Source organism: Sphaerodactylus townsendi, linkage group LG06 (genome assembly GCF_021028975.2).
Source record: "Sphaerodactylus townsendi isolate TG3544 linkage group LG06, MPM_Stown_v2.3, whole genome shotgun sequence".
Classification (NCBI taxonomy): domain Eukaryota; kingdom Metazoa; phylum Chordata; class Lepidosauria; order Squamata; family Sphaerodactylidae; genus Sphaerodactylus; species Sphaerodactylus townsendi.
Window position 1 is genome coordinate 87829301 of NC_059430.1, and position 21296 is coordinate 87850596.

Consider the following 21296-nt stretch of genomic DNA (forward strand, 5'->3'; position numbering starts at 1 on the left):
GGAATTCAGTTTGGACCAACACCCAGGTAATCCCATCTTCACCAACAAAAGGACCTTTTGACTAACAAAGGATATCACCTTGTTTTGCTATTGGATTGTTTGAAGTTTTACTCTCAGGATCCAGAAGCTCATTGGACTATTGAAGTTTCCAATTCTAGGATCTCAAGACCCATTGGACTATTGAAGTTTCCACTTCTAGGATCTCAAGATTCATTGGCAGCCTTTTCTTTTGGAACTTAATCCTATCAGCAAAAACAAAAGACTGTCTTCCTCCTCTTTGTTTTAAATTGTCTGTATTATGTGGCAGGGGACTGCCCCCTTCCTCCTCTGATCAAGGTGAAAAACTGTATAAAAAGGGCTGTGTTTCGTTCTGTACTGGGCAGTCTGGCCTGGAAAGAGCTTGAAATCACAATAAAGAACCTCTGCTCTGAAGGCAGCCTGCCTCTGCATCCACTCACTGGTGCCAAAGCTGAAATCACTCTGAAATCACTATTGCTCATTGCTGACAAAGCTGAAATCACTCTGAAATCACTTTCTAGTTACCCCTGGCTGTGGGTAACATCCAGATAAACTGATCTCTTTTTGGAGATCAGTTATAATGGCGAGAGATCTTCAGTCATCACCTAGATGCTGGCAATTCTACTGAGATCCTAGTTTAATAGTCGAATGACCATGCCATGCTGGTTTTCTTTTATGTGACAAAAGGATCCAGGGGATGACTGGCCTTTAGGGCCACCTGGTCAAACTGCCTGTGATACTTGCTAATAGGGCAAGTTCTTTCTCCTTTTTTTGCGGGGGGGTGGGGGTGGGGTGAGGGAAGACTTTTCCTGGGCTGCTTTTTTCCCATCCCAATCCATCCCTGATAAGGGTACCAACTCCAGCTTGGAAAATTCCTGGAGATTTGGAAGTGGAACCTGGGGATGGTAGACTTTAGGGGAGGGAACTCAGCAGCCACATAATGCAATAGTCCACCCTCCAAAACTTCCATTTCTTCCAGTGGAAGGGATCTCTGCAGTCTGAAAAGTAGTTCTAATTCAGGGAGATCCTCAAGCCCTACCTGACCCATGAAAGCAAACCTTAATACATTTGAAGTATCATTTTTTTCTTACGTGAACGCATTATAAACTTCAGGCAAAAAAGTCCAGATCGAGAGGCCTTGGTAGTACGTACAATGTAAAAACCATTACCTAAGAAGGCAAATGTTTTAAATCACTTTTAAAAAACTGTGAGCACGTGTTTGTAAGTGAAGGGATAATATTCCTGTAAGGGGGGTATTTCATCATAAGCATGCCCGCTTGGAAATAAGGTCTGACAAAGCCAACAAGATCTCCCTTTCAGTAAACATGATTTAGATTCTCTAATATTCCCATATTTCTCAACCATTTGGCAAACAGTTTTTTATGCATGTGGGAAGGAGACGCCACTCACAAGGCACCTCTTGGCCACTGAAATCAAACTCGCCACCAATCTCCCTACTTGTTTTCGATCCTGCCAAGTTCCATCGATCAATTTCTCCTCTGCACCTTTCCTCCCTCCCTCCTTCCTCCCCCCCGCTCCTGAAATGGAACATCCCAGAGTCCAGTGTATCATCCTTAAGGGAAGGTCCTATCCAGGGAATGTAAGTAGAAGGGGGAGGGGAAAAAAAGGAAGTTTCTCCAGAGCTATAGTGATCAGAAAACAGAGGCGAGCGGACTGACAAGCAGAGAAGCCAATCATAGCGAAGAGACGATAGGTGGACCCAATGGCGGGGCGTCATTCACGGGCGCGGCAGATCAACATGTTAGTGGGAGGGAGAGGATGTTCTTGCGCCTGCGCGGAAGGGAGAGGAGGATGCCTCGTCGCCTTTTCAGTCTTTGGTGTCGGTGGTTGCCGCGTTAGGGAAGGGAAGGCGGGAGGGGCTGGTGGCGGCGGCGGCTCTGAAGGGGGAAGAATGGCACGGGGGGCCGGGCAGCGTTGAGGGGGGCCCGCCATCCCCCGAGGGAGGGTCGAGGGAGAGAGGGCCGGGGCGGCGGCGGCGGCGGCGGCGGAAGGAAAAGCCGCAGCCAGAAAGCCGGTCGGTGGGGCGGCTGCTCAAGCTGCGGCTCTCCTGTTCGGAGGGGAGGAAGGAGGGAGGATGGAGCAAGAGGAGATCCTGAGGAAATTCATCCAGCGTGTCCAGGCTATGAAGAACGCGGACAACAACGGGGAGGACAACTTCGCCGCCGAGTTCATGGTAGGGGCTGGTGGCTGTCCGCGGGAAGATAATGGTAATAAGGGTAACACAGTCTTGCTTAGTGGGACAGGGTCCTGCCCTTTTTTCGGGCGGGGGCGGGAGAGGAGGGTGCGCGGGAGCCGTCCCTGGTCAGGCACACCTCAGTAGCTCCATCCTGGGTCTTCCTCTTGGCGTGTCTGCTCTCTTTCCCATGTGAGGGTGTGGGGAGAAAAGGGGGGGGGGGTTAAAGGAAGGGCTGCATCCTTTTTTCTCTTGTCATAAATGTCTGTCTCCGATTAGTTTATTGAGGGGGTTAACTGCATTCCTTGCAATGTATAGTGTGCTTTCTCGGGCTTTTAAAAAAATAATGCTTGTGGTGCTCATTTCTTATCCTGAATTTAAAAAAAAACAAAAAACCCTTGGACACTCCCATCCCCAGGAAGTCAAAAGAATAGAGGCAAGTCTGAGGGTAGGCTGTTCTTTCCTCAGTCTTTCTCCCCTTAACATGCTTTAGCCTACTATAATCCTAGCAATCCGACTGATTTATCTTCCTTTCTGCAGAAAGGCCACTTGAAAACTGATCCCCCCCTTTTTAGCTGCTTCTCTCCTAGTTGAAAATCTTCACTTGTGTTTCCATGGGGTGGGGGTCAGTGGTCCCACTGGCTCTTTTCCCCATCTGAAATCTTCAGCTGTGTCCTCTCATCCTTTCACCTTACAAAACAGCTGTAAATAATCAGAGTATACATAGAAATGGTCTGTAACCATGTTTAGCTAAATGGCTTGTAGTTGTTCCCTCTTTGTGAAGAGCAGCTTTTTCCATCCTTCATTCCTAGCCTTGATCAATCAGACCACTAATTTGTTTTGGTGCTCTTCATATGGAAACATCAGGGCTCTTTTGTACTAGATAAGGGATTTGAGTTTAACCAACTGGAAATCTGGCCATATTCCTTTGTATTGTGCTGGTAGCCCCCCCCCCCTTTTTTTTTTTGCCATCTTAGCTGCCTTATATTGACTGAGTAGGATTTTCATGACAAAATATATTCAGAAGTGGTTTGCCACTGCCTGTTTCTGTGTCATGACCCTGGAATTGGTGGTCTCCCGTCCAAATACAAACCAGAGCTGACCCTGCCTAGCTTCCAAGATCTGATGAAGTAGGGCTGGTTGGGGTTATCCAGGTCAGGGTTTTAAAGATCTTGTGAGCTGACAGGGGGTTGGAATCACAAACTCTAATGCTAGTGTCATATTGGGGGTTGCCTGAAATACAGGGAGGTGCCTACAGGATATTGCATAAGACCAAGGGGGTGTTGAAAGTTGTTTCAGGTCTGGGCATGGAAGAGGAAGTATACTTCAGGAAACAGTTTCCTCATCCTGGATGAGGTGGCATGGGAAAGAAGAATGGCTTGCTGCCTGAAAGTACTTTATTGTTTCTAAGGTGGATACAAAAACATTTGAACTGAGGAAAAGAAGTGTTGGTAAAAGCTTACATGGTTTGCCTACCCCTAAATGGTCATCTTGATAACATGTTCTCCAACGCTGCTGTTTTACTTCAGAATGCTGGAGATCAGATTCGGCTAATGGGCTAAATTATCGCTGTTCTGCTGACACTTGCCATAGATACTGCTATACATACAGAAAATACAAATCTGTAAGCACTGTTTCATCTTCTAAAGCATATAGATGACATTGGGAATAACCACTAATGGATAAATCACTGGTACTGTTCTATTAAGATGCTACAGAATCTGCTAATTGAAATACAGACATCTGTCTAGGTTAGCATTACTAGTAAGTATTGTAAGTTAAGTATCAGAAAAGTTGTTAAAAATCTCAATTTGACTGCTGCTACACTTCTATTTATTTACCAGATAAATATCCTGCTTTTCCATTAGTAAGCACAGGGTGGGTTGTTTCTGGAATTACAGGAACAGAGACTGAATCATGAAAGTGTGCATTATGTGTGCATTCACTCCACTTATGTAATTGTTAAAGTGCCTGAAATATTTTATATTGTGGAGGACTAAAGTTCTGTGGCTGCAAAAAGGCATGGGTGGGTGGGCCTTTAAGTGAATAGCCACTTCGTGTAAAATAACATGTTCCTATCATGCCTGTTGTAAAGCAGCAGAACTTTTGGGTTTTGAAGTACAGTGATGGGAAAAGGAGAGGAGACTGTTGCTTTATCTTGCAGTATGGAAGTAACATGCATTTTAGAGCCATTGAAGGTTTCTTGTGAATTCAAATACTTGCTTTCTTTGCCTTTGACATCACTGATCAAACATTTCTCATTGAATCATTTACTGCTTATAAAATTTGGTTCTCTTCATCCCTCATTCTGTGTCCTGTTTCATCATCTCCCAGCTCTCTGTAATGGCCCCACAGGGATAGTTCTCTGTTTCCTGTTTCTCCCTTCTGTAATCTCATGGACACACTCAAATCCTTACAGCCTTTACACTGCTAACTTTCCAAAGCTAGCTTTCTACACCAAGTATATTGGATATACCGTTTTCCCCCCAACTTCACTTCCTAATTGTTGGAGTCATTAAAAATTGACCCTGATGATAAAAATAGAATTCTTAATTTCCTAACACTCCTGTCTAGAGCTGCTGCACTATTTCTGCTTGAAGAAACTGTCATCTTCCCTGGACTAAAGCTTTTATGCTTCAAACTATCTTTGTGCCTTTTCCTTTCTCACCTCCCTGCTGAAAATTTTTGTTCCTGTTTCCTTTTCAGCATCTCCAGGATTAACTCTTTCCTCTTTGCACACCTTGCTGAGACTCTTATTCATGTTTAAATTATTTTACCCTTCTCCTTGCTTTAGCTCCCCACTGTGGTCACTTTCTAAATTTCTTTCTATCTGCCATTATTGTTCCTCTTCTAGTCTCTGTTACCTTTATGTTACCTATAGGACCAGCCTGAGCTGAATTTTTGCTGCCCTCCAATTTTGCCACTTTCTCTTTATAACGTCCCTCATATACCCAGTGGTGTAATTACCTTGGTCAAGAATTACCTGGGATAATGTTCTCTTAGTTTAATTGGTAATATAAACAGGTAAATCACCCATTCAGGTCTCCATTAAACAGCCTCTGTGTAACTCATCCTAAAATTCAGGCAGTGGATTTTTTCTCCCCAAGATTTTTATAGCAGGTGTCCCTTGAATTCTGGTACTTCAGTCAGTTTCATCATTTGCCTCTGTGTCTGGCCTTGATCTCTGTTTAGTTTAACTGTTTAATGTATTTTTAATTTGCTTTTTAAAAAACTAAAAAATTGTATCTCAAAGCAGCTTATAGTCATTTGACACACAAATATAACTTATATAATTTTTATTATGCCAGTCCTGGCATAGTTTTTATTATGCCAATGCTAGAAATGTGCCTTGCTAGTGTCCTGGGTTGGATCCAATGTCACATTTTGTGGGTGCAAGGACCTCTCCCTACATAGAATTGCATTCTAAGATTCCCCATCCCAGGGCAGCTGAAATGCTCTCTGACATTCTGTTCCTGGGGTCCCCACACTTGCAGCAGCACAATATTTTTTTGTGGCGGGGGGGGGGGGCGGGGGAGAGGAATTCAGACTTCCACAGAAAGGGCAAGACAAAAAGTTACATTCCTTGGGCATAAGTCATTGTCTCTGTGGAAATGCTGTGTTATTCCTCCCTTCTGCTTTCCTTCTGGCTTCAGTAATCCTAAGGGCTCAAGTAAGTTTTCACACTTTCCTTAACTTATAATGTTCCCTTTTATCTGTTTGGCACAAGCTTACCTGTTTTGCTACCTGTTACTGAAAATTACAATCTTGTCTTAGTGGGCATCTTCACATGTCAGTTTGATTGTAGTTCATGGGAAGGAGCAGTGTTTAATAGGAATGGGAATTCTAACCAATGTATATTTTCAAACCTGACTGAAATAACAGCTGCTGAAAATTTTCTGAGACAATGCCTGTACCTTCTACAATATTGTTTCCTCTGCCTCCTTGGGTAACTTCCCTATCTTGTTCCCAAGTCGTCACTGAAAACATACTTCCTTACGTTGAACCTTAGCCTGGATTTTCTGTCCTTGAAATCTCTTGTCCTTGTCTGTCTAATGTAAATTATGAGTCTATGGTGACAGAAAACTGCTGTTTTAGTGAGCCTGCATGAGTGAGTTAAATAAATGTTGAATGGTAGTAATATTTACACAGCCTGCATATACTGCTACAGCTAAGCCTGAGGCACAGTGGAGAAAAAAGAGAATTGCTGTTTCCCATAATGCTAGTTCTAGCCAGGATGGAGCCTAATAATAGAAAGGATTCTATTCTGGATTGGGGGGGAGGTTACTAAAATATTTTTCCCACATCCTTTAATAGATAAAGTGGTATTTTTTCATTGGCCAAAGTACAAGCACTCCCTTGAATTTTGAAAGCAGCTTACAGTGACGGGTGCATGTACTCTAAAAAGCTAAATGCCTTGCTAGGCTTGTGGAGTGTGTTATTTGGTTCTCTAGTGTACTGAAATACCTATAACTCTGTGTGTAGTATATTGTTCGTTCTACTGTGCATTTGAGTGTGTTCCTTGAGTAGAGAGGTACCTTGCCTGTCTTGTGAGCTTTCCCCCCTTCATACAGATTTAATTCTTGGCTCCTTATCTCTTATTCACCAGTAACATATTTTCGGTGAAATGCAACAAGCTGTGAATTGATACTGTATAGTAAGTATTACAACAATTAGATTTGAGTTCAGTAGCATCTTAGAGACCAACATGATTTTCAGTGCATAAGATTTTGAGAGACTAACAGCCCAATCCAGATCCCCTAGCATGTTGCCTCCAAGAGGGCTTCTCAGCAGCTCGGGGAGGCAGAAAAAGCAAAAAAGCTTCCCTTCAGCTGAAAAGGCTCTATTGGGCTCTATGGGCTTATGCCATCCGAAATGGTGGCGTAAGCTTAAACCCCCTGCGTCTGCTTTTCAGCAGGCAAAGGCCAGTTGGAAGCCAGCTAACGATGGCTAATGCTGGCTGAGGCGGATGGGGTGCAGGAGTGCAGATAGGGTGCTTTGCACTTTGTCTGCCCACAGTGAAGGGCATGGCAGCCACTCTCTGGTGGATTTGCCCTTCCGCCAGGGAGAGTGCCCCAGGGAGGGCAAATCTGCTGGTGCAGCCCTGTGCTGCCTCCATGGGCAGGTTGAGCACCCTTCTCTGGATTTGGCTGAAAACTTCCTACATTTTGACTCTCCAAAGACTGTACCCTAAAAGTCTTGTTGGTCTCTAAGGTTCTGCTGGACTGGAATCTAGATGTTCTACTGCAGGCCTGCATGGTTGCCCTCTGAAAGTAATTATCAATAGCTATTATTGAAAAGATTATTGAAAGTTAACAGTGTTAACTTGCTGGATTTGCAGAGCATTGCTGTTAATGCATACTTGGGATGGGGTAATTAATCATGCATAATGAGGCAGTTGCCATTCTCTTGGTGTGGCAGAATGAAAAAAAAGATCCTTCTTGTCAGGATGTTCACTTTGTTCTTTCTGCACACAATGGCAGCGCTTGATATCATACCGGTGTAGTGGAAACCATCCGAAAAATCTTTGCTTTAGTTGTACAATATATGGCATCCATGTTCTCAAAGTTTCTTGTAGTCATTGTTTAAGGCAGGCGTACACTGGTTAATTTCCTGGGCTGCCTAAGCATTCAGTTGTAGCTGATTTCTTGCTTTGTTAAGCTGTAAGGGATGTTCACTGTGAAATGCCACTTCCCAATGAATGCCAGTGGTTAATTTTGGTGCTGGAAGGGTTTTTTTTAAAGTTTTATAGTACAGTGTATATTAAAGTGCATAGCAAGCGGATAAGTATTTTTCTTTTCTTGAAGTGATATTTTTTACCTGAAGGCATTTTTTTCCTAGTCATAAATCTAAGGAACAAGTGGTTCATGGCCAGAGCTAAGCACTGGCAGATCAAGCAGGATGATGAATGCAACTGAGGTGCAGTTATTATACATAAGGCTGTTCTCAAATTGAATGAAATCTGAATTAAAATAGTATTTGGAAACAGGTTTCTGCTATTAAAAATTGGGCACTGTCTTAAAGCCTTGTTTAGCATAAATATAAGAGTGCAGTTGGTAAAACGTAGACTCTAAGAATTCTGTTCTTTAATTTTATGTAGGTATAAAATTGTTCTTGTCATTAAAATTTTGATTTTCAGGTCTCAGGTCAATTGTTTGTGCACAAAAATAGTGCTGCTTAGGATCTTACACCTGGTAATGTAGCCATTTTACTTAGACATTTGATTTCTCATACTTGTTTCTGGGATGGCAGTTTCAGATAGCTAGACATTTTTTCCATTTTTATACAGCCGAGTAAATATCAGTATAGTACAACTGACAAATCTGTTTGGTTGGTTAGAGTACTGTTTTTGGCAACTTTTGTTAGCACAGTCTTGGATAAGCAGATTTGAGTCAAAGGCATACTGTGGAGGCTTAACTCCTACCTTTGCTGTCTGATGATGCCATGATTAAAGATAAATAGCCATCTGCAAAGGGGCAGTTTTGATTTATGGAACCCTTAAAGTCAATTTTTGCCCAAGGTCTTCACTCGGCCAGTGTTCCGAGGCAACTGTTAGTTTCTGAAGGGCCCACCTTTGAGACATGAACATCCATGCAACACATGTTGAGGAGTATAAGCCATGCTTCTATGCAATCAGTACACTTCTATTTTTTTCTAGAATCCATCTTGTGATGGAGTGCAGTATGAAGTAGAGTATCCTTGATGCGTGCCTATAATTCTACACAGAATCTTTTCCTAGTTTTGAAAAAACGTGAGGGTAACTGCTAGTGAGTTGCTGTAGGGAGTTGTATTAGTCTATATAAACTCACCGCGTTCAGTGCGTTTTCCCCAACATTTGTTATGCTTTCAATTCAGCCTCCTCCATTCCCCAGCGGCCCGTTTGCTTGGACTCCGAGATTTTCAGTTGCCATATACCAGCCAGCCACCTCCACCCATAAACCCAGCTGCCCCCAGGTGAAGGGCTCCTTGCTGGAGACCATCTGACTTGGCGTAGGTCCGTAGGAAGTTGCTGCTAAGCCTGACACTTGCCCTCTATTGCTCAGGCATCCCCATAAATGAGCATGGTTGCACCTGGCTGACTGCTTCCCTGGCTCCCGGAACATCCTTGCAGTTGCATCGGGGGGAAGATGGGCGAGAGACAGACATTCCCCCAATGGGTGCACAGGACGAAGTACCGTGCTGTAATTCGTGGGGGGCGGGGCGGGGTTCGTCGTCAGAAGATTGTGATTGGTTGGCGCTTAGTGAATTATATATGGTGAGATATGGTACTGGATCTATGGTCTGCACGTGGTTGTTACAGAAAAGGTAACATCAAAAAGAAAAGTTAGTTGAAGCAGTGTTAGCCTCATACAAGAAGAGGTTGATACTCCTGTGTGTATAAAATGTGTTCACTAACAGCACACAGATTATATAAAGAAAAACAACAGAGTAAGTGCGGCATAATCCAGCAAGCTGTCAGTGCTGCAAGGTGCCTGTTGATTCATGACTCTTCTGTATGTTGGACTAAATGTTACATGTAGAATTTGAAGATGTTGCTAGAGGTTCTTTGAGTTGTCAGTATCTGTTTCACAGAAGCAAGCAGAACAGTTTGTCAGTTACTTAGAAAACACAAACTACCACAATGAAGAAAGCATTCACACATTTTGTCTTTGCAGACTACCCTGTATGTATTACAAAGGGGCACAGGATCTTCTGTGTGTAGGCGGCATATAGTGTGTAATATGGAGTTTTTTCCATATCAACAAACTTCATTCTTGTTAGGACTGCTGCACTATCTGCTTTAGATGAACAAATTTTCTTGGCCCCAAAGTTGAGATGTATTACCCACATGTCAGATCAGGGTTTGTGTGTTCTATCAAATCACAGCTGACTTATGGTAACTGTGACAAATCTTTTTTTTCCCTATTGGAGGGATATATGCAACTTCCTAAGGTTTTTGGGATGTACGTTCATTTTGAGCTATAAACTTTTCCCTCTGTCACCAGATGTTCTACAGGTAGTGCATGTATAGGGCTTGGGTTTGCTGCTATAAGGGAAATTTTGTGTTAAACAAGAAGATTATTAGGATCCCTGAGGCTGAATTAATATATAGCCTACTAAGAAGATTTATTTATATACAGGTTGCTTTTAAAGAACAAACCTGTCTGAGATGCAAAAATTTAAACTGCTTATGAGAGAATAGTTGGACTTTTCTACAATGGATTCAGGCATAAGCAGACTTTTGCCGACTAGCCACTAGGTTAGATCCTCTCTCATCCACAGGATTCCACCCACACCAGTCTGTCCTTTCCCTAGAATCAGACTAACTTCCACAAGGTCTGCTCATCACCTGAGACAGACCTAACAATTGAACACTCTCTTCTCTCCCAGAGATGGACCTAAAAGGCTCTGCCATACTACCAGGCAGAGGTGCCCTTCACTCTTCTGCTCTGCTGTTTTTCCTGAGCCAGACCTCTGCAGAGTCACTGCTGAGGCAGAATTCAATTCTTCTGTATTCTCTCCAACATCTCATCTCTCTTCTCAAAGGTGGTCTTTGCAAGTTACCATGTGCATATTATGAAGGGGCACAGGAGCTTCCATGTGTAGGTAGCATATATGTATTGTGGAGCTTTATCCTTACCCAGTTTCTAGGATGGCTGCTGCAATATCTGCTTTGGATGAACAATTTTGGTTCCCAAAGTTAAGATGTGTTACCCCTGTGTCACATCTGTCCTAAATAACATCAGAGTGTGCTTGTGTGTTCTGACCTGACAACTGACCTATGGCAATCCCATAGGGTTTTCAAGACAAGAGACGTTCAGAGGTGGTTTGCAATTTCCTGTCTCTGTTAGGACTGAGAGAGTTCTGAGAGAGCTGTGACTGGCCCAAGATCACTGAATAAGCTTCATGTGGAAGAGAGTGGAATTGAACTCCATCCTCCTTATTAGAATCTTCCGCTCTTAACCACTATACCAAACTGGTTCTCAACCTCAAGATAGAGACTGAATGTACTGCAGTTGGAACTTGAAAGTACTGAAGCCGTGCAGGCTTAATGTTGGCTATATTGATAGGGCTGTGGATGCCTCATAGTACTGCAGGCTCACAGAGGATGATGCTTCCTTAAGAACCCTTAATCTTGGATGAGATGTTACTTATAATCATAATATCCACAATCCATTAGGCCTGCACTGCTTCAGTACTTTCAAGTTCCAACTGCAGTACATTCAGTCTCTATCTTAATGTTGGGAACCAGTTTGGATTGTGGATATCATGGTTGCAAGTAACACCTCATCCAAGATGAAGGGTTCTTAAGGAAGCATCATCCTCTCTGAGCCTGCAGAACTATGAGGCATCCACAGCCCTATCGCTATTACCGACATCCCTTGTCATATGACATTGAAGGATTTCAGCTTCTTCAGGTTTCATGAATGAATTCCGGAGCATGATGACTGGAGATGGAATGGAGGAGATGTGGGAAACATTATGGTGCATGTGATCAGTAGACATGCTTTTGCCACGTTGCTTTGTGCCTACCTCATCACCCAGTTTGCTCTTGCAATTCTCTCGTGCTAATCCTTTCATGTGCTAATAATTCCAATCTGGTTCAAGACATGGAGAGTTTCTCCATGGTAGTTCAGAATAACATTTGCTCTGAAATGACTGAATTTCCTAACTTTTAGTGCCCTTTTAGCAATGGCTCTTTCACCAGCTTTTGCTCATGCAGCATGTTAGGAACTCTGATAATTGATTCAACCAGTATGTATTCATCTGTACTTCTTCAGGAACAGTAGACTGTGCAAAAAAATGGAACCATCAACTAGTATATATATATTTTGAGTTTCATTACTATCAGATGTATAGATGCTTTCAGTTTTGATGTTGTGCCTCTTACTCATTTTAGGTTTTTTAGGACAGTGTGACATCTATCAAAAAAAGCTAACCTGTGCTTTTCATTTTAAATTTGTGTCAAATACTAATTTCTCCGGACAATAATGCTATTCTGGTTTCCTCATCCCTTCTGCAAGCCAGTTCTCCTTTACTGAATTCGTTTTCAGTGTTCTTTCATTCTACACTTACGTCTGCTGGGGTGGATTCTGTGAATCTGTTCCAACAGTGGCACGAGTACTAGTAGTCAGCTTCACCATTAGAATGGAGCCATAGATTGTGGCCTGCAGTATTTACCTGCTGTCCTTTGTTCACTTTTGACTATGCTGGTTCTACTTTGTTGCACTTCATGTTTTTGAGTGTTGTTGACTGCTGTTCTTTCAGCCATGCTGAAGGGATGAATGTCTCCATACTAAAGATTAAGGGGAAGGTACACCCACAATAATGATAAGAGAAAATTTGTACCCACCAGGCTGAAGACTAAAAAATACAAGGAATTTTATAACATCATAGCAGTGTTAAAAAATTATTTCAAAGCAATTTTGTACAAAATCCCTGTTCTTTGCTTGTAAGTATTTTCATATTTTGGAATTGGTGTTCCCTGTATATAGTGATGTTTTGTTTAACATGTTTTTTATTTTGTTTTACAGAACAGCCTTGAAGGTTTCACGGGGCCAGTAATTATCTAGATTCTGGCTAGCTGTTGCTGTTGTGTTAAAAAAGAAAAAAATATTTACTGTGTTCCTATGTACCTGTATTGTACAAAATTGCTTTGAAATAATTTTTCAACACTGCTATGATGTTATAAAATTCCTTGTATTTTTTTAGTCTTCAGCCTGGTGGTTACAAATTTTCTGTTATTATTATTGAAGGGATGAATGTGACATTATACTGAGCACAAAACCATTCACTGCTACCAAATAAAGCATTTAGAGTATGGGTTCTTCTGTGTACTTTGATATGTGCTCTGCTTCACTTTCCCTTTTTACTATTTTAATACTTCTGCATCTTTAGGACACAGATTTCATTCTTTTGAACAACTCCTTAATCTGCAACTATAACTGTCTGTTAGAATCTTATTGGCATGGGGATGGCTACTTCTTCATTTTTATATACTTATGTTGGTCTCCTTTATCAGTAAAACACTATTGTTCTTTCTGAGCAGTATAGTAATACAGAATGGGAAACAACTCTTTTCTTAAGATTTTTTAAAGTACTCTAAGCACTTTACAAAGAATAAAAATACATATAAGCAAAATAATCTCCATGAACCTTCAACATCGCATCAGAAAAACAGCCAAATGCTTGTAGGGACCAGAGAGGTTTTACATACTTTATGAATGGTGGACTTATTCTCATTTCTTTGGATACAGTGTTACAAAAGGTAGCCCAACAACTTCAAAGGCTCTTCCCTTATTTGTTGCTGTTATAATCTAATGTAAAAGATGTAGATATAAAAATGGCCTGTAAGACTGTTGGTCTAATTAAACTAATTAATCTAATGAGCAGCAGTGGTGTAGTGGTTAAGGGCAGATGGGGAAGAGGTTAACTCCCTTTCAGAAGAATCTGGGAGGTTTTTTGGTTTTGGGGGTTCCTGCTGTTAAGTACTGTCTGTCTTAATTGTGTGAAAAACTAAACATCTCTGAGGGAAGTAATCAGTCAAAAGTGTAGAACTGCTATAGTTGTCAGCCTGATTACTGGGTGGAAGCAAACACGCAGAGTATACTGGTGTAAGAGTTTATTGGAGGGTCAAGCTGTAGGGCCATAATGAACCACAATTGAAATATCTTTTCATGAAAGAAGGATTCCTGTATACCAGTCCATCTGGGTTATTGGGATTTGCTTTGGTGTACATCAGTAGAGAGATTGTTTTATTTTGAGGGTTTTTCCTAACTCTGTGGGCTGTGTTAGGGTCCTGTGTATAAATACCAAGCCAGTGTTAGGATCCTGTATGTGAAGAAGCCAATAGCCAGTACCATCTGTAAAGTTGAAGGAACTGTTCAGTCTATGAAACATCTAGGAAACTATAACATCTAAGCTGAACTGAAACCGACAATCTTAAGTGCTGTGCTGAGACATAAAACCTCTGAACTTCTGTGCTAACCTTTTCTGTATAGTGTATGTCTGTTTATCCTGCCTCCTGCCTTATTTACCTCATCAAAATCTATCTCCAAGTTATTCCTCCTTTTCCATCTCCTCTATCTGTTAATAAATCTTTAATCTGTTTAAGTTTTAAATCTGCCTCCAGTATTTATTTTAGAGTCCCTTAGTGAAGGGTGTATCTGGAAAGGAATAAAGTCAGTGGGCATCCTTCACCTTCTGACTGTGTTAAAGGGCTTAGAGGAAGTGCTTTCAATCAAACACTACCATTTTCTGAAGCACTTCCAACCCTGAAGGGGAAAAGGTGAGTAAAAAATGATAGGACTAGTCAGTGCGTGATTCCCTGCCAGAAAAAGATAAGTAGATGTGTGTGGGCTGTCTCTATCACAGATAGTATCCTAATCTAGCAGTACTATCCTGATATTGTCCTATACACTTCTCTTTTCTCCCTCAGAGATGAGAAGTCAAATCTACACTCTCCCCCACCCCCCATCTTTCCATTTCAGGACTGGCCAAAGTTTATGTTTTTTTAAAAAACCAAAATGTTAAAAAATCTGTCTGTCTGTGTCTGTCTATTGTATGTTGAAGTGTTTGCTAATAGTAATAAAAAGGAGGAAGTAGAATTTGGGAGAGGGGCTTCCATCTTTGGACAGGGACAGTGTCTGCTGGTTGATATTTTAGGTTTCTCAAGTTTCCATTAATGTATGTCCATCATCAGTGATGAGAAGAGCTGTCCAGCCTAAGAATGCAAGGAATCTGCTCATTTGATTCAGCAAGAGGTCAGCTGGCCCAATTTTGCAATCTTTTCATCTTATCTGCAATACCAAATGAGCTTGAGTTCAGCAAAACTCCCTTTTATACTCCTTATGTAGCTTTGCCCTAACATCTTGTGACACTAGTGGTGAGATGGGGAAACAATGATACAGAGTTGGGGAAGGCTTGCAGAAGGCATATAGCAAAGGAGTCTGGTTTATTTGGGATGAGAACAATTTTGAAACTTTAACTTTGGGGCTTTTTCAGGTTACACTTTTTGTGCGGATTCTATTAGAATCTACCTTCTCTATTAGAATCTACCTTCTCAACGTTCTCAACGTTCCTGTTAAAATCTGATTTTTTTGCAGAGATTGAAGATAGGCTTCTTTCATCTCTAGCTTTATTGCTACATGTTTCTTCAACTACAATAAATGTAATAATCACTGCACACAATAAGCCATCAAGTTCTCAGAAAGGGTGCTATACTACTCCTTAATTCTGGCATGCTACCCAGCTTAAAACCGTTTCTGAATGACAATGTAATTATTGGAAACTCTAGCACTATACAGATAGTTTTGCTTCTTGTAGGTGAAGTCACAATGAATGGGAAACTCATGTTTTTATTTCTGTCTTCTCAGGATTTCTGGGAACAATTAACAATTCTGTGCTTTTCTTTTTCAGTTACTTTCTTTTTCAGTTACTCTTGAGGAATAGTCCCCACATATTTTGAGTCTGAGATGTATTGCTAATTTGTTTGCATAAGTAAATTCCATTCCTTGTGCCATTCCTTTGTGATGGTCTAAAAGGGGTAACTTTGGAAGCATGTCTGGGTTTGTACTGTCTAAAATAGCGTGATGCTATTCTGAGCCAGGGTGGGGTAGGGGGAATTTGCATACAAGATAGGTAGGAACATAGTGCTCATTGACCTTGTGTCTTCAGAAACCATTTGAAAAGTAAAAGTATCTTCCTTGCCGTCTCTCCAATAGGTATTTGGAGTTTAGCTACTGATGGAAAATGCAGCTTGTGGTCCCCCCATCCCTGCCTCCCCAGCTGTTCAGTCTTGTTGTTCCAAACGTTGTTCTGAAATACATTTTTTTCCTTTCAAGTTTCCTTGTGTGGTGTTTTTAACTGAACGTTGTTTACATTAACAACAAAAATATGTTGTCCTAGAAATTGTGTGCTTGTGGCATGTTGAATTAACTTCACACACTGCTGGCTGTGTAACTAAAACTCTCAACAATGGCATTCATTTGGCCCTGACTTGTACTTTCTGAGATTTTTATTCCCTCTTGGGTTGCTTCAACTATTCTCCTTGTAGCTGTCACTGTCAATGTTTGGCCCAAACTGTCACTTATTTGCAGTCTACTTTATTCACCACAGGGCTCGTCAGTTAAAGGTGGACAATTCCTGAAATAGTCCCTGCTCTTCAGTTGGCCAGCGTAATGAGGCTCAGCCTCAGAACCTGTTTCAAGTGCCAGGGCTGCGTCATCGTAACAACCCCCACATTATAGTAATAGCCTTGGAATAAAGCGCTTTTCATGCTGTTTCATTTTGTAGAACAGCTGCATCTCCTTCAAATCCATGAAGGAATCACAGCTCACACAAATCCCATGTTACTGCATTGGTGGAGGGAGAGGAAAGTAAATAGAAAGGCAAGGTAAGCCCATATCTAGTAATCTCGGAGATCATGCTTCATCTTGAGAACACATAGGTCTCCTTTAATTGGTACAGGAATGTAAAGTTGGCTGCAACTCGAAGGAGCACAGTAAGGAACTTGTAGAGGGAATGATGATACAATGGCAGCTGCAGTTTTTGTAAAACATGGCCGGAGGCTTCTGTGCAAAAGTGAAGCTTCAGCTCATGCACAGTCACAAAACTTGGCCAGTACTGAGTGGAAGATATGTAAAGGCCAATTTTTTTGGCCATGTTTAAATGTGTGCTGGAGATTGTTGTTTTGAATCAGGGGCTCAGGGTTGCCTGAGGATAACTTATACTTAAGCAAACAGGTGAGTAGTTATTTGCAAACCTATAATAAAATGTAGAATTCCTGTGTTCAGGCTATTCAGTGCAAAGATAAACCTGAGCTTGTAACCTGCATTGTGAAAACGACAACCTAAAATGATAGAATTAATAGTTTTGTTTGGGTTTCCTATTTGATGCTTCCAGTAGAAGGTCTGCGCACAATGGCAAGACCTGTGTTCAACACAGCCCCTAACACCTCTGGCTTCTCATTTTCTTCAGATTCTTCCAACTTCAGAGTGAAATTGGTGAATGCACATGAACAAACAAATGTGTGAGAGTGGATAAAACCACATAGACCAGTGATGGCGAACCTATGGCACGGGTGCCAGAGGTGGCACTCAGAGCCCTCTCTGTGGGCACGCACACACAGAGTTTGTCATGTGGGGGGTGGAAAATCACCACACACGCACACACACATCTAGGCTGGCCTGGGCCACTGAGCACGACATGCGCGCACCGTGGTGAGCAGGGAGGACTCAGCTGGCAGGCCTGGTGCCTGTGCTCCGGGTGGCTGCTGCCTGGGGGAGGGGGGGTGCAGAGGAGACAGAGATGCTAGAGAGGCACAGAGCGGTGCACGCGGGACTTGCTGGAAGCTAGAGCAGGCTGACCTCTGCTCGAGCGGGTGGGGCGGAGGAAGAGGTAGCCAACTGGTTTTTTCTAAACTAAAACCTCAGCATTCAGGTTAAATTGCCGGGTTGGCACTTTGCGATAAATAAGCGGGGTTTGGGTTGCAATTTGGGCACTTGGTCATAAAAAGGTTTGCCATCACTGACATAGACTCTGCATTTTTTGATATCATGATGTTTGAAGTGAAAGTTGTGTTTCTGAACAAAAATAATACACCTGTTGATACTGTAAAATTGATCATGATAACTGAAACGAAGATATTTGGATCACTGTTGTGTACTCCTGTCACCAGGATGTATGCTTGACAAGAGTGCTTTCATTGTGTTTTCCTGCATGGCAGAGGGTTGGACTTGATGGCCCTTGTGGTCTCTTCCAACTTTATGATTCTATGACAGAGCAAGTATTTTGGTACTACTTCCACAATTGTGATTCGGCCTCTTACTTTGCATCTTCATTTATTATCAGAAAAATTGAAAATCTAGTATACCTAGTACTTGTGAAAGAGTTGCAAATGGTTGCATTATATGATACCATGGCATATGGATCTTTAATTTTTGATGTTTGTGAGTTTAGAAGGATTAAAAGTTGAAGGTTCAAATCAAATGTTTTAAGTGTTCTTCTGATTTTTCTGAGTTTCTTTTCCTCGCCCTGTCTGTAGTTGAAGATTGCGTTCAGTACACCTTTTTCCTCCCCAAAGATTGCCTTTCTCCTCATTTTGACATAGTTCCCAGAACCTGGGAATCTTTGGTTCTTGTTATATCCAAATAATTTCCCTTCTTTAGCACAAAACATGTGTGTTCTGTTTTGAATTTCTGTTTTTTCTCACCTCTCACTTGGCAAAAATTAGCATGTGTACTGAAGTAATGCGGCATGTTTGTTCTCTGTTTTCAGTTTGGGTGTATTAGCCATTTTGCTTGTAAAAACTAAGGCAGGTTCATAAGTAGACCAAGTAATACATTTTTATACCCGTGCTTCAAGAGTCAGTATGGTATAGTGGTTGAGAGCGGTGGCTGTAACCTGAAAACCAGGTTCGATTCCCCTCCACAGGAAGCCTGCTAGGTGATTTTGGGCTTATAACAATTCTCTCAGAACTCCCTTAGCCCACTTCTGAACAGCTTTGGCTTGAAAACCGTAGGGGCCACCATAAGCACTTACCCATCAGTAGGGAGGTCGGAGAGGACCAGCTACAACTGCAGAGCCAAGAATACTATTATTTTTAAATTAATAATTATAGAATATTATGTTATAACAAAATGGCGAGAAATCTTAAGGCATGACTGAAGAGTAGATATCCTTATTGCCCTTGTAGGTGCATTGAATCTTGATGTCAGTTTCCTCTCTATGGAAACAAAGAAAAATGTAAGGGGATCCTCTAAGATTTTAAATTTACAGCATCTTGGAAGAGAAGATTTGGATTGGGAGGGATTTCACAGTTTTCTGTTCCTCATCTGATTTCATGCAGGCCCCCATCTCACTTAAGTTAGCAAAAATAAATAACTGTGCCCCCCTCCCCTTGAAAATTGAATGGAAATCTATAGCTTCTTTTTGGAATGTCAGTATCATCAGATTGGAGACTCCCTCAGTACATTGTTGGAGAAAGTTTGTGGTGAAGTTTGGTGGTGGTTGAGAGCCAGTTTTTACTTTATATAGTAAGGCCATTCACATAAAACGTTTACCTATTAAAGACTTTATTTTCTGTTAAATAAACCTGTGTTCATCTCCATCTTTGTCTTGTCTGTTTAGTCAAACATCGAGGAAAAATCATTGCTTTTTGTCTTACAAATAATTACAGCCTTGGTCTAGCAAGTTCCCAAATAAGAGATTTTTTAGAGAGCACTTAGCTTACACACACTACTAGTAGTTCAATCAAAGCTTGTATTCCTCTTTTTATTTGATTATGAGTGGTTTGGACTTTTTCAGTTGTTTCAGAGTCTTCTCCCACAATAAACACCACAGTTTGTATCTTGAGATTGGAGAGAGGGTCTCTGGAGAGGCGGCATATATACTTTCGAAGTAAATAAAATTGCATGTCATGGAAACTTCTTAGGGGTAAAATGTTTGAATAGATTGATAGAAAATCTGGAAACACAAATTTTCATCCATTTTTCATTGATTGAAAATATTGTAAGTGCATGCTAGGTTTCTGGAACCAACCTACACAGTACAATTTTTCACTTTCTCTGGAGCCACAAAGTAACTATGGAAATTAGCATTTTGAAAATCTACCATGGCCTGATTTGGCTGATTTGCTGTGTGGGGTGAGAGGGGCTCTTGACTCTCCTTACCATTTTTCTGACCAAAACAGCCCCCCCCCTCCTCCCCAGGGAGGTATTTGCTCCATTTTGGAGCTGTGCATGCAATTATTAAAGAGGATGGTGAAATGGGGCTAAGGTTAGCTGAAGCTAGTGGGAAAGCCTTCTCTGACTAGAATTTAGAAATCCCAAATGTGAGCCATTACAGCACAATGGTTCTTATTTAATATCTAGTAAGAAACTCATTGTGGTGATTATTAGAAATTTTTTTGGTAACTTGCTCAAATACAAGTGCGTTCTTTTATAAATAGCCCTCTTTTTGAAAATGCATTCTTTGGCTCATAGTAATGGGCTAAACAGGAAGAGCGAACATTTTTATCATGTTTTGTCCAGTTAAAAGAGAATTGTGGATTTGGGCAAAGATTTTATCTAAATACTCAAGCTATGTAACCATATTGTACTGATCGATTTAGTTTTTTACAGAAGAATAAACTTTGCTATTTTGGAAGATCAGATGTTCTTAGTGTGTTACAGAAGCAAAATGGTGAGCATCCTCTGTGGTTCTTAGAGGTCTGTGGGAGCTTAGCCAGAGGAAAAGGAGGGGGGGGGCTTTCCATTGGTCTACGCAATCAGTCTAGAACAATATTTTGCAGTTTCTACAGATTCTTCTTCTCCACTCAGGCAAATATTTTCCATACTGGTCAGTCAGAATTAGAATTTGTATCGGAATAATGGGGCATTCTAAGAACTTGAAGGGGAATAGAAATCCCAGATTCTAATCCCTGTACTGTCTCCCTGCTCGCCTTTCAATAGCTCTCCTTGTTTTTCCTTTGGGATTTTTAAAAGCTCTTTCTTCTCCAGAAACTTCTTAGCAAATCTGAGTGTTCCCTAGGGCTTGCAGAAATCTTTATCCTGTTGCTTGTGTGTTTATCTACCTAGGACCATTAGAATGCTAGAATTTTAGATTTTTAGTTGTAAATCAGACCCGTTCTACAACAGCAGGTCTTTTATATCTGTTGGTTTGTTCCGTGTTTTCTTAAATAGTGGCTTTAATCCTTTCACCCCTTTGTTTTTAGAGATGACATTGTGCATTACAACCAGAAGCAAAGGAAAAGGATTAAAGGATAAGGTCACCTTTGGTGCTGCTACAAATGTTGTGTGGGACATATTGTTGTATTAATGTGGGTTATTATAAGTTGATTAATTTGTTATGAGTTGTTAACCTGATTGTATTATTGACTGAACTGCTGGGTTGGAGGTTATTGGAATTGGTACTATTATTATGTTTAGCTTTGTGGTTATGTAATATTATGTTATTGGATATTATGTTGTGCACCGCCCTGAGCCCTCTGGGGGAGGGCGGTATATAAATTAAATATCAAATCAAAAAATCAAAAAATTGTTCCTAGCTGAAAAAGCCAGTTGCCTTCTGTTTTCTATTAGCTGTATGCTTGTATGTGTGCAAAGTG

At 41.3% G+C, this 21296-nt stretch overlaps 1 protein-coding gene across 2 annotated transcripts in view; it reads left to right on the forward strand.

Moving 5' to 3' along the window:
• Nucleotides 1–1820: 1820 nt before the first annotated feature.
• The window catches only part of PTPN12 (protein tyrosine phosphatase non-receptor type 12), a 65078-nt gene continuing 45602 nt past the window's right edge, over nt 1821–21296 (forward strand). Inside the window, exon 1 of one of the 2 annotated variants that reach the window (XM_048500006.1) lies at nt 1821–2212. In XM_048500006.1, coding sequence (XP_048355963.1) covers nt 2114–2212 — 99 coding nt within the window. In that variant the 5' untranslated portion in view covers nt 1821–2113. The remainder of the gene's footprint in view (nt 2213–21296) is intronic. The other variant, XM_048500008.1, reaches the window with a different exon arrangement.